This window comes from Acomys minous (genome assembly GCF_964271855.1).
Source record: "Acomys minous genome assembly, chromosome: 13".
NCBI lineage: Eukaryota > Metazoa > Chordata > Mammalia > Rodentia > Muridae > Acomys > Acomys minous.
Genome location: NC_140495.1, coordinates 37,119,721 through 37,131,934, shown reverse-complemented (window position 1 = coordinate 37,131,934; position 12,214 = coordinate 37,119,721). Strand labels below are relative to the sequence as shown.

The 12,214-nt window shown below is 39.9% G+C and overlaps 1 protein-coding gene across 2 annotated transcripts in view; it reads left to right on the top strand.

The window, feature by feature from the left end:
- The window catches only part of BCKDHB (branched chain keto acid dehydrogenase E1 subunit beta), a 180,164-nt gene that overhangs the window by 52,273 nt on the left and 115,677 nt on the right, over window positions 1-12,214 (top strand). For both annotated transcript variants that reach the window (XM_084753466.1, XM_084753465.1), the window contains exon 6: window positions 2,851-2,959. In XM_084753466.1, the coding sequence (XP_084609592.1) occupies window positions 2,851-2,959 (109 nt within the window). The remainder of the gene's footprint in view (window positions 1-2,850; window positions 2,960-12,214) is intronic.

The window sequence follows — 12,214 nt, the reverse complement described above, 5'->3', positions numbered from 1 at the left end:
TGCCCCAGAGGGATAGAGGGCAGGGAATAAGAGACAAAGGCAGGACACAGCAAACAAGGGAGAGAGAGGAGGGCAGAGGACCTCCTCTGGATCCAGAGGAGACAGACCTGGCCCGTAGGAAAACGGCAGTTTATAAAGGTGAAAGGGGAAAACCTGTGTTAGGATGAGGTGTTTAATTTTCCCTGGGCATGTTAATTAAGTGAGCCTAAGGGGGCTTTTGATTGCTGGACTTCAATACTTTGATAGTTGGACCTTGTTAGTCAGCCTCAAGGTGGAGGAAGTGGCCAAATAAGGGAATAGACCTCAAGGGCTAGCTTTAGGAATGCAGTCTAAGGGTTTTTAGCAGGACAGAGGGAATTGGGGAGAAGAGCAAGTTCTGCCGGAGCCATGCTAGCCTTGCTCAAGCTGCCGGGTCCTTTCAGTTAGTATTAACCAGCACCCTTCCCTGAAAGGAGACAGGAAGGATGTTGGAACTGAGGCGCTTAACTCAAATAGAGAAAGGGAGGTCACGTTTTCTGGAATGTTCCTCCTGAAGCAGCACTGGCATGCTGCTGGCATTAATTAACTTTATAGATCCTAAAGGGTTTGACATCCTCCCAAAGTTCTAGTCTCTTCTTTCTAATGGGCTTTTCCTGTTTAACTGATTTTTGGGGGTCCTTTTAATAAAGCCTACCGTTTAGTCAATATTTACCTCAAAGTCACGTTAGCTTTTAGCTCAGTTTTCAGTGTTTAAACAGACAGAGAGAAGGCTGTTCTCTGGATGTAAATCTTTTTAGGTCTAGACCAAAGTAGATCTGCTCAGTCCATTTGGAAGAGTCTCCCATTTGTAACTGGCTCCTGGAATAGCTTTTACGTCTTTTTCATGTCACAAATATGTTTTGTGTTTTGTCTCTTGATATTCGTCAAACAGCTTTCCCAAGGAATCATAGAAACTAATAGATGTTTTAGCCAGAGAAGCATGTTTGTTTTTGACAACACATATCAGTTGTAGAAATATTTATATTTTTTCCCAATTGGGTTATAATAATAAGGATTGTCTTAGTCAAATGGAGATTGTATGCTCTTCTGATACAAGCCAGAAGTGGTAGTTTGGGACAAGAGCCACTTTGAGGCCACACTTACTTTTGAGTTTTAGCTTGATGTTGATCATATTTAATGTTTATACCACACTAGGGTTTTAAACAACAGAACTTTTAATCTTATACTGTTTTCTATTTATTTTTATATTTGAAACACAAAATATAGTTTGTAACACCAAAAGGCTAATAAAAATAACTGCATGAAGATAGCAAGGGCTGGAGAGATGGCTCAGTGGTTAAGAGCAGTGGTTGTTCTTGCAAAGGATCTGGGTTCGATTCCCAGTACTCACATTGTTGCTTATAACTATCTGTGTAACTCAAATTCCAGGGCAATCTGATACCTTCTTCTGGCCTGTACTGGCACTGCACACTTATGGTGCATAGACATATATACAGGTGAAATACCCATGCACATAAAATAAAAATAAATATATTTTATGGTGTGATGGCAGTGGCACACACCTTTAATCCCAGCACTTGGGAGGCAGAGGTATCTGAGTTTGGGGCCAGCCTGACCTACAGAGCGAATTCTAAGTTCCAGGATAGCCAGGGCTACACAGAGAAACCTTGTCTTGAACTCCCACCCCCACCTCCCACAAAAAAGAGAAAAAACCCAAAGAGAAAATAAAGAATAGAGGCATAAGGGCATTGTATGATATGGTTAATAGAGAAATTCATGCTATTTTACTTTTAAACAATATTCTTTCAATAAAAATCACATAATTCCTTCAAGGCAGTAAGATTAAGAGTGTGTAGCTAGCCTGGTCTACCTACTATAGCTTTCTTTCAACCAGGTCAAGGACTGGGGGGCGTGGCTTAGTGTAGAGCACTTGCCTAGTACATGTAAGCTAAGGATTTGATTCCTAGCTCCACAAAACAAAACAAAAACCAAAATAGTGAGTTTGGAACTCAGAGGTGGTTTGCGTCAAGGGGTCTTATTTGATCTTTGTAGTAGGCTCAGGCTTCTTCTAATGATCCTTCCAAAATAAAGTTTCTTCTTGAACAGTTATTTGACAATCACAAAGACTCAGGTACATGGTTCAGAGTGTGGTCTCCAGTTTGCAGTAGAACAGGGTAAGCATCTCTGACGTAGCAGGATCTGTGACCTTGGGCACTTATCCTTATTCCTCTGTGTGCCACCGTCTCTATTTCTAAGCGGGGAAAAGAGTAGGAGCTACTTTTGAGGTCACTGCGAAGGGCAGGTAAAATGACCCACTCAGAGTGCACTGCCAAGTTATCTCTGCACTTCCTGCTATCAGTAATCCTTGTCACCAGCTCCCTCCTGAAGAGCTTGGAGCCCTTGCCTGTCCACCAGAGATGTGCAGCAGCCATGTTTTCCTCTTCTCTGTGTAATTGGATGCTATAACAACTGGGCCCCAGAATTCAGTGGATTGCTTTTTCATGCATGGAGTGCAGGTTGCATTTGCCCCCGTCAGAAGGAAGAGGATTGCGGCACTTTATGTTGGTGAGCGCCAGCAGTGTGTTAGTGGGAGCTGTGCTGAGAGGTGGACACTTCTCTTTGCTTTCTTTTTATGTGCTTTGCAGGTCTCTTCCTTAAAGGAGGATTAGCATCTTAGTTATCAGAACGTGAGAAGTGTTAGAGAAGTACTTGTGGACAAAGATTTTGGAGGAACACTGCATACATTTTACAATAAACACAAATACTGGGTGTCTAGTTGAATTGGTTACAGTTAATTGGTTAAGTATCAACTCTTAGAAGCGGGCTTACTGGAGATGTATTTCACTAAAATAGTTTTTTTCCCTCCCTCAGGTGGTTATACCCAGAAGCCCTTTCCAGGCCAAGGGACTTCTGTTGTCATGTATAGAAGATAAAAATCCATGCATATTCTTTGAACCTAAAATACTTTACAGGGCAGCAGGTAAAGATTTCTTATATTTTGTATTTATGACTATCTTTACATTATTTTGCATAGTTAGTTTTTTAAAAAAGCATTTTCCTCTTTAAGCTTAATTTCTACTTTCCTTATAATTGAGTTCTATGATGCTTAATTTTGTCCTCAGAGGTGAACTTTAGAGAAAATCCATCTAGTTAGATTCTGATTGTGGACTGTAAAGTGCTAGCAAGAAATAGAAGCTCGCGCTTCGCTTCGTTCTGTTTGGTCAGTGTGGGTTGAGTGAGAAAGTGGAGGCTCTTGTATGTCATGACATCGACTGTCCTCTTTAGATAAGTGACCCTGCAGGCTGTCTAGGTCAGGGGCTCCGGTGAAGCTGTTAACAATGTGCTCTCAGACTTCCCCGGGGGTCTGTCTGCAGTAAACCGAGATGCCTGGTCCCCCTTCCTCCAGCTTGCAAATCATAATTCTGTAAACACACATCTGTGGCTGCTTATTTCTCCTGTAATGGAAAATTTAAATATCAAATGACTTCTGCTGTCTAAAGTGTATTTTTCCCCCCTGAATTCAAGAACATTGCTTTGGCAATCACTCTTGGACAGTTAAATTTAAAACCACATGTTTTTGTTGTGATGTAATTTATGTACAATAAAACACACAGCTATTGTGTTCAATTTGATGATTTTCTTGACAGCCCCATACGTCTATATAATGACTATACAAAACAAGAGGCAGAACATTTTAATCATTCTGCAAGCCCTTTCCTTTCCTTTCCATTTATTTATTTATTTATTTATTTATTTATTTATTTATTTATGTCTGCTCGCTGTTCTCTCAGCACTAAGCGTAGTTGTTTTCTGATTGCGATTAGGTTAGCTGCTCGTGCTTATCTTAGATTAGTTGGGCTCGGTGGAAATGGAGTCTCACGTACATTCTTTGCTTGTCTTCTTTTGCTCAACCTGTTAGAGACTCATCCATGGTGTTGCCTGTGCCTAGTTTATCTGTCCTGCTGAGTCTATTGCACAGCCTGTTGTGTGAATGGTCATTGTTCATTGTTATAACAACTGTGATAATACTGCACCATTATGTACAACATTAGGGCATTATTCAGAGGATGAACATGCCCTTAACTTGTATGAATAGTTGTTGTTCATCATCATTATTGCTAAGTATGTTTGTTATTGTACAAGTAATTGCTTCTACTAAGGAAAGTAGGTTCCTTCCTCTTCTTTCAGCAAGCTGATGACCTTTAAATATTATTAATATATTGCATCTCTACTTCTGGCACTGAACTGTTAATGAGTTACTTAGGAAATACATTTTGGTTATGAAGAAAAAAAACACCTGAAAATCTAAGGCATATACAGTTTTGTTGCATAAGTACTACCTTATGTGACTATTCATCGTATGAATCCACTGTCTTTTATTGAAGGCTCCCGTCCTGGTCTCCTATTTCACTTTATCCATTTAGGTTTTGAAAGCTGACTTATATTGTTAGGAAAGAGACATTTCCCCCAATTTGAATTATTGTCTCCATAATTCTTGAAGCGAAGCATTTTAAGGATTCTTAGGCATAGATTTCCTTAGAAAGCTAAAATGTCAGTCATCAAAAAAGTTACCTGCTATCTCAGAGTATATAGTTTCAACCTATGTGTATAGTGTCCAAGCGGCATCATTTCGATTTATCTATCTGTGTATCAGTTAGGAAGCATGAGTTTCCTGTAGGGAAGTTTTCACTTGTTTGATCACAAGTTAGTTTTCTTTACATGTCTCTGTTCTCTAATGCATTGTTCACATAGATTTCTGTTTCTATCTTAGCCATTCAGGAGAGCTTTTGTTGTATCTAAAGCAAGTGGATCTTCAATTAATAGAACATACTTTCATTACTGATGAGAGTGCCTTGGTTAAATGTTGAGTAGGGAGAAGAATAAAAAGTTTTCAGTGAACTTGAAGTTCAAAGTTACCTTTGAATTTGTTGACATGTTTTCTGTGATTGATAAACTGTACTATTCATGGCCCTGGTCCCAGTGGAATTTTTCTATTTACTTTCCAGATTTAGTTTTAACATCACATATACATATCCTTCAAACTGCAAGTGAGTTATATTCTTAGTGACTAAACATATGCCATGTGATAGAGTGATGCGTTTTTGTTTCTGTGTAAAATTTAGGATCATGAGTCATGGCACTTTGTAATAAGTTCACCCATCACAGCTCCATAGCCATATATAATTTATATACAGAATAAAAATAGAACAAGTTCCCCTTTCATTCCCTTTACTCTGCACTTCATTCCTTACTCCCAGTTCTGTGTATTTACATTTATCTGCATTCATTATTTGATGAACCATCTTTGCTCATGTATAAAATGTAAATAAGGCATATGGACTCTCCTGTAACTTGACCTGCAAAATCTTTTTCTATAAATGTACAAAGATCCGTAAATGTATGTCTATATATCTAAGTAATAAAGAACAAGCTATAAATATTCTACAGATAACTGCTCTTCAAAATGTATTTCTGTTAATTCTTTGGGAATTTTATATAATGCATTTTGATCATATTCACTCCAACTTCTACTTGCCCTTCCAATTTTGTGATCTCCCCCCCTCATTAAAAAGGTCATCAGGACCAATTTGTGATGGTTATATATTCCTGGGTGTGGGGCTATCCACTGTACATGATGGACATACGGGGTCACACCCTTAGGTAAAACCCACTCTCTTCCTTTAGAAGCTATCAGCTGTCAGTAGGCCTTCACCTGGGGGTGGGGCCTCTTGGCCCATGCCCCTCCCATTTCCATCAGTTAACGTATTTGTAGCTGATTTTTCCTTCATAAAATATGTACCACATCCTTATCTTTCCCCTGCTTATGTAACACTGAATTGCTTCTAAAATCTGGCTGTTGTAAACCGTATTGCAGAGAACATGTTTATCTATATTTAAGTATGTAGGAGAAGGAGGCAATGTCTGTATTAAAATGTGCTTGTACAGAAACCTATAAATGTAAAGTCTGTATCCTCAAGTGCTAAAGAGCAGGCTATAACTATTCTACAGATAGGTTTTCTTTTAAAATGTATTTCTGTTAATTCATTGAGAATTAATAGAAACAATACAAATTGCTATGTAAATTAGAGGCTCACAAAATCTGTATTAAGTCCTCTGCTTTCTCTAAGCCCACGTATTCCTTGGTTGGGCTATGGCAGTACATGGAGCTCGATGTCAAGAGCGTCTTGCAGTCATTTTTTTTCGGGGTCTAGTAGTTGCTATTGCCGGCCTGTGTACAAATATAAAAACCAATGCTGGTCTCCACAGAATAGGTACCCAGAGCTGAGAAAGCTCCAGAGTGCTGGGTGTGGTGACACACACCTGCAATCCCAACATTTAGAAAACCAAGGAATGAGGATTGCTGTGAGTTCAAGGCCAGCCAGTTATACAGAGTAAGACCTTCTAAACACACAATGAGCATGCCAAACCAACATTCTAGAGACACCGGAAAACTGCTCTTGATGACGAGGTCTGAATGGTTGTGATGATGTGGAAAGGTGCCAGAAATGATGAGGTATTCAGTGGTTTACAAACCGTCAGAGGCAAGACTTGAACCAGGTTATACCTCATGACTGAGGGGACCCGAGTCTCTAGTGGTAACCATTTTGTTCCTTTTTCAATCTATTTAAGATTTATGTGTCACTAATGCAGAAACCAGTGTTTTGTGGACAAACATGGATACCCACCACTGTAACTGTGAAAGTGATTGGGAAGAATTATGCTGAGAATGTGGAAGAGTTGTAGGGATCGCCTAGCCCAATTCATCATGCCTGTGTTTTGTTTTTATATATGTATCAAGGTGATAGACAGCAAAACTCCATGTCTAGTTTCCTCCCTCCCTCCCTCCCTCCGTCCCTCCCTCCCTTCCTCCCTCCCTCCCTTCCTCCCTCCTTCCTTCTCTCCCTTTCTTTGTATATGTGTGTGCCTGCATGAGTTTGTGTGTACCACGTGCATGCAGAGGCCAGATGAAGATCAGGAACTGGAAATCTTGATGTTAAACTGCTCGATGTGCGTCCTGGGAGCCAAACCCAGGCCCTCTGCAAGAGCATTAAGAGATTTTAATCCCTGAGCCATCTCTCTAGCCCCTATTTTTTCAATAAGAACAAAACTACTTATATTAAAATTAAAATTCTGAACAGATGGTAATTTATACATGCTAAAGGAGAGAAAGAGTTAGATTTCTTTAAGGGTGTGGACCTAGCAAGTCTCACATATGCCAGTGGTGAGTATAAATTAATTCTCCAGTTTACAAAACAGCAATCTGTTTTAAATTGGGAGTAACAATTTTTTTTGTACCTCAACTCTTGTGTTAGGTGATTTTTCTCTCCTTAACTCTCTATTGCTGATGTATAGTGACTATAATTTGGTGTTCAATTATTTTCATTGCCAATTTTTCTTGTGTGAAGTTCATATTGTTTCCTGCTATAGAAAATTCATTTGAAGGTAGAATCATATTCATCGCCTCTTCCAACCTCTTCCTCATCTATCCCGATTTTATACTTATTCAATTTTGTGTCTGTGTTTTTTTCTTTTTTCTTTTTTTAAATCCATCACGTCTCATTAGTGTTGCCTATACACTTTTAACGGGTGTGGCCATCACTGGCATATGTGAGATTTTCTAGGTCTATACCCTTAAAGAAAGCCAACTCTCTCTCTCTCCTGTAGTATCTATAAATTACCAATATGTCCTCAGCTATGGATGGAACTTGATGCCCAGTTTCCCCTTCCATGCTGGGATTTTGTCTGATTTGAGCTTGCACAGTCTTTCAGCTCCCTGAGCCTTCGGAAGAGGGGAGTGTGATAGAGATGACCCGTTTAGGCTTGAACACTCTGCACTCACTTATTCTCTGAACCTGAACTAATTGTGGACCTCTGTTTTTATTACCACTGATTGCATAAAGAAGCTTCTTTGATGAGCTTTGAGAGATGCACTAATCTGTTGGGATAACGAGGCGTCTTTAGGAGTTGTTTTAATACTGTGCCACATTATTAGCAGAGTAACTATAGTAGGTTCTTCTCTAGGGTCTGGGACTTGTATAGTCACTGGTTCTTGGCCCTGACAACTGTGCCACAAATGGGTGCCATCTTGCAGAACAGGCCTTAGTTTAATTAGAAAGTGTAGTTGGTTACTCCCATTCCATTTGTGCCACTGTTGCACCAATTGGCATGTCTTGTAGGGTTTGTACTCTTCAAAAATGGGAATATTAATCAACCGTGCCTCTCTTCCAGATATGTACAGTCAATGGCACTGTGGGTAAGAGTGATTTGTCCTGGAGCGGAAATGCTCTATGCAGTCTTAATGATGGGGTCAGTGAAGTTTTGTAGATAGTAATGTTGTCTTCTTCCCCAGATGATGACTGTAGTAATTAAAATGTGTTCTCATTTCCTGTAGTATTTTCATAATCACAAGTGGAATCCTGGGACACAAAAGTAATATAATAATTTGTCAGAAACTGCCGAACTAGGTGCAGAGATAAGGCTGGGACCTGGCTTCCATGTAGACAGATTTTCCCTTTCCTCTCCTACTGGACTGGCAAGTGAGGCAGGTTGTTTTCAGGATGCAATGCAGATATAGAATATCTAATCACCAGACACTGTGGGCTATCATTTCAGAAATGTATGGTACATCTGTATCTAGGTCTTTTCTTTTTTAAGGGAACATCTATGTTTTGCCAGGGCATCAGGCAAAGCTCTATTCATGTTTCACATTTGTGGAAAAATGGGGATTCTTGAAGTTCAGTGTGGGGAAAGGATGGATGAGCCTTAGCTATCTGTAACGGTCATCACATACTCTCCACAAGAGAACTTGCAGCGTGAAGATCTACGGTTATTTTCCTGCACATAATAGGTAATTAATATAGGACCTCATAAGGTGTTGGGAAGTTCTTTCAAGGGTTGGGGCATGGTAACTTAAAAGTTCCTGTGTTCCTCTCATCTGAAATATCATAATTCTGTTTTCTTAGATGTCTGTCTAAGCGTGTACATGGCTGCACCCTTCTGTGCCTTTTGTTTCCTCTTGAATCCTTTATTTTCTCTCATGTCAACCATCTCAGTCTTCAAGACTTCCCTCAGTGGTGCCATACTTGGTGAGACCTCTTCGATTTCTGTAAGCAGGTTGTGCCCCCTTCTAGATTCCCAGAGTGGCTGGTGATGTGTTTTCAATAGCACCTTTTTTATTTCTTGGCTAATGGTATCTTTCATCTTTATAATTCCCAGAGAAGATTGAGTTTCTTGATAGCATGAATGACTTCATCAGTTTTTTTTGTCCAGCATCTTATCCTAGGCATGGATATATTAGATACTCAGTCATTGTTAACTGACTATATATAATTTTTATTTTTTTGTTAACTGACTAGATTATGCATAGTGTATATGTATATTCTTGTAAGAATCTGTTTAAGACGGCTTATTGGAAGAAAATTGGAGGAAAAGGTATCAGTGTGGGAAATGAAATGAGGTATTTGCAAAGATAATGAACTTATTCATGCCATGAATCTGTAAGTGAACACGTGCTGTGCATGCAAATGTGTTCTCGACTGCAAGCAAGTGTGGAGGTTTACAACATTCTCTTATAAAACCTATCCTGCCTAATAATTTTGCTGTTCTCTCTTTTGCTTTATAATGACCTGTTATTTTCAGACAGTCATCCAGTCATCACTATGTATCTGTCTGCTGCTGAGCATCTCTGTGCAGCATTCATTAGGATATGCCTACAATCAGCAAGAAGGAAGGGGAGTGGATTCAGTTGGCATCCATGCTCTGAGCACATGTGATGCTCCTTAACTCCTGATGCTCGAGGTCCAACTCCTGTTGCTCCTTTTTCAGAAACCACATAGCTACAGGGCAGGAATGCTAATTTGAAATAATCTTCTCTTGGGATATGTTATCATTTAAATTAATATAACTACAGAGGACCTGTGAATTTTCTCTGGCTTGTCTGGCTCAGCTCTTTTACAAATGTACTCTTACTTTCAAGAGCTTAATATTTAAACTGTGGCAAAACTGAAAAGAACTCCAGAGATTGACCTGACTGGAGTGTGAGGGAATGAAGACAGGACTTACACATAGATACAACATCCAGAAAGATGGGGATCAGGTGGTTTGGGTTGTTGGATGGAGAGACTGCAGCACTGTGAAGGTCAGCGTGGTTATTATATACAGTTGAACAGGGAGACAGGGTTGTTATGTACAGCTGAATTAGGAGGCAGGTCTAGCTAATCTCGGTAGGAATCGTCTGTGTAGGGGAGTGGTCTTCTGGCTGTAAGCAGGAGGGGGAGGGGCCTAGACCATAGAAAGCTATGGTGGATGTTTTCTGTACCCGCTGTCAGGAGTCACACTTTTGGAGCAGAGGAAGGCTTTGCCTTCCCTCTGAACTTTACCTGGGCAAGGCTGTGGCACGCCCATGTGGTGGAGAGATTGGTTCTTGACCTTCACTGAGGATTTCACTTGTTCCCTACAGAGGGCTTTGTGCTCCCAATTTGGTTGTAATATGCCTTTCCCTGAATCAGATTCTCTGGAGAGAGAGAGAGAGAGAGAGAGAGAGAGAGAGAGAGAGAGAGAGAGAGAGAGAGAGAGAGAGAGAGACACACAGAGAGAGAGACAGAGAGAGAGAGAGAATAAAGTATTGGTTGTCATGCTATTCCTTAAATTGCTAAAATAATGAGGCCTTAGTGTTCTGGGTAATTTATTTAAGACAACGAGGCAGTCATTGCTGGCAGTTCTTCAACGAAGCTGTGCCAAGATGCCAACTCAGTCATGTCAATGTGCCAGCCCCAGAGTCCTTATTCCAAGGGATTTGCTATTCATCAGCTGACAGTGGATTTACAAGGTAGGACAACAGGGTTCTTGCATGTTGGTCACTGATTCACAAGCAGAGTAGAATGTGTGCTGGCTTCCTGCCTTCTCTGCTGGCCTGGGATCTTGCTGCTAGAGCATGAAGTAACAGCAGAGGGCCAGGGTGCTATCTTTGGCCAGGTGTCCTCAATGTGGTCTTGACTTTCATGATAGCTAATGGCCTAGTAGAACATAGTAACCTAGTTAAATATGTCTCTGTGTCTGTCCACTTCCCCATCTGTCTGTTCATTTATTTACCCATCTATCCATCTACCCACCCATCCATCTATCATCCATACAATACTGGATATGGACCATCAGTGAATGAAGTAGAGTTAATCTCTGAATGGACTGTGTACAGTTGTATTATCTTCCATAAAGGAACAGAGTAAATATTGGTTTTAAGGCCAGTGCATCTCTGTTGCAGCTACTTAGCTCATGTTGAAAACAACCATGTTTAATACATAAATACTTGACATGGCTGTAAGCCAAAAGTCATACTTTTAAAAAAAAATAAATTAACTTGTAAATTTCAGTGAGCCAGTCTCAAAGTATTTGATGTGACATAGTTTGTGTGATACTTTAAACAACTCCCTAATGCTCCCTTATTTGGCCATATCCCCTTGTTGGGGAGGCCCAATGGCACTTGGAGGAAGGATAGCAGACTACCAAGAAGAGACTTGATACCCTAGCATCATATTCAAGGGGAGGAGGTCCCCCTCAGTCACAGTCATAGGAAAGGGGAATGAGGTGAAAGAGGGAGGGAGGGAGGAATGGGAGGATGCATGGGATGGGATAGCAAATGAGATGTAATGTGAATTATTTTATTTTTCAATAAAAATGTGTTTAAAAAAACCTCCCTAATGCTTATAAGTTTCCTACTACTGTTTTATGTCTCAAGTTTGTTAGCTTAATAATCATCTGCTTTGAGATTTGCCTATAAAATAAATGTTAATAGGTTTTACCATCTTATTATTTATTTAGATATATTTAAAGACTGTGTGACTCTTTCAGGTACTGGTTGCTGAAATGTGATTAGAGGGAAATAGCACAAATACGTATACAAGGAATGGCAGCCCTTAGTAGTACAGCACTGGTATTATCACCACTTAGTTTAACTTTTCTTTTCTTTCTTCTAAATATGGCTTGAGAACTGTATTTTGACATGGTCAAGATGTATTGCTAAGTAAATAAAAGAATGTTGATGTACAAGTTTTCTTAGCAGTGTGTAGAATGTGATTCTATTTGTGCAAGTAGAAAGGCGAGGTCTTTGCATATGTGTGTGTGTGTACTTGCATACTGTGAATAAAAAAAAAAAGTCTTAAGTTAGAGTTCTGAGTTTCCAAACAGATGATGGTCAACTCACATGATATAGGTAGAAGACATCTATTCCTTGTTCCTT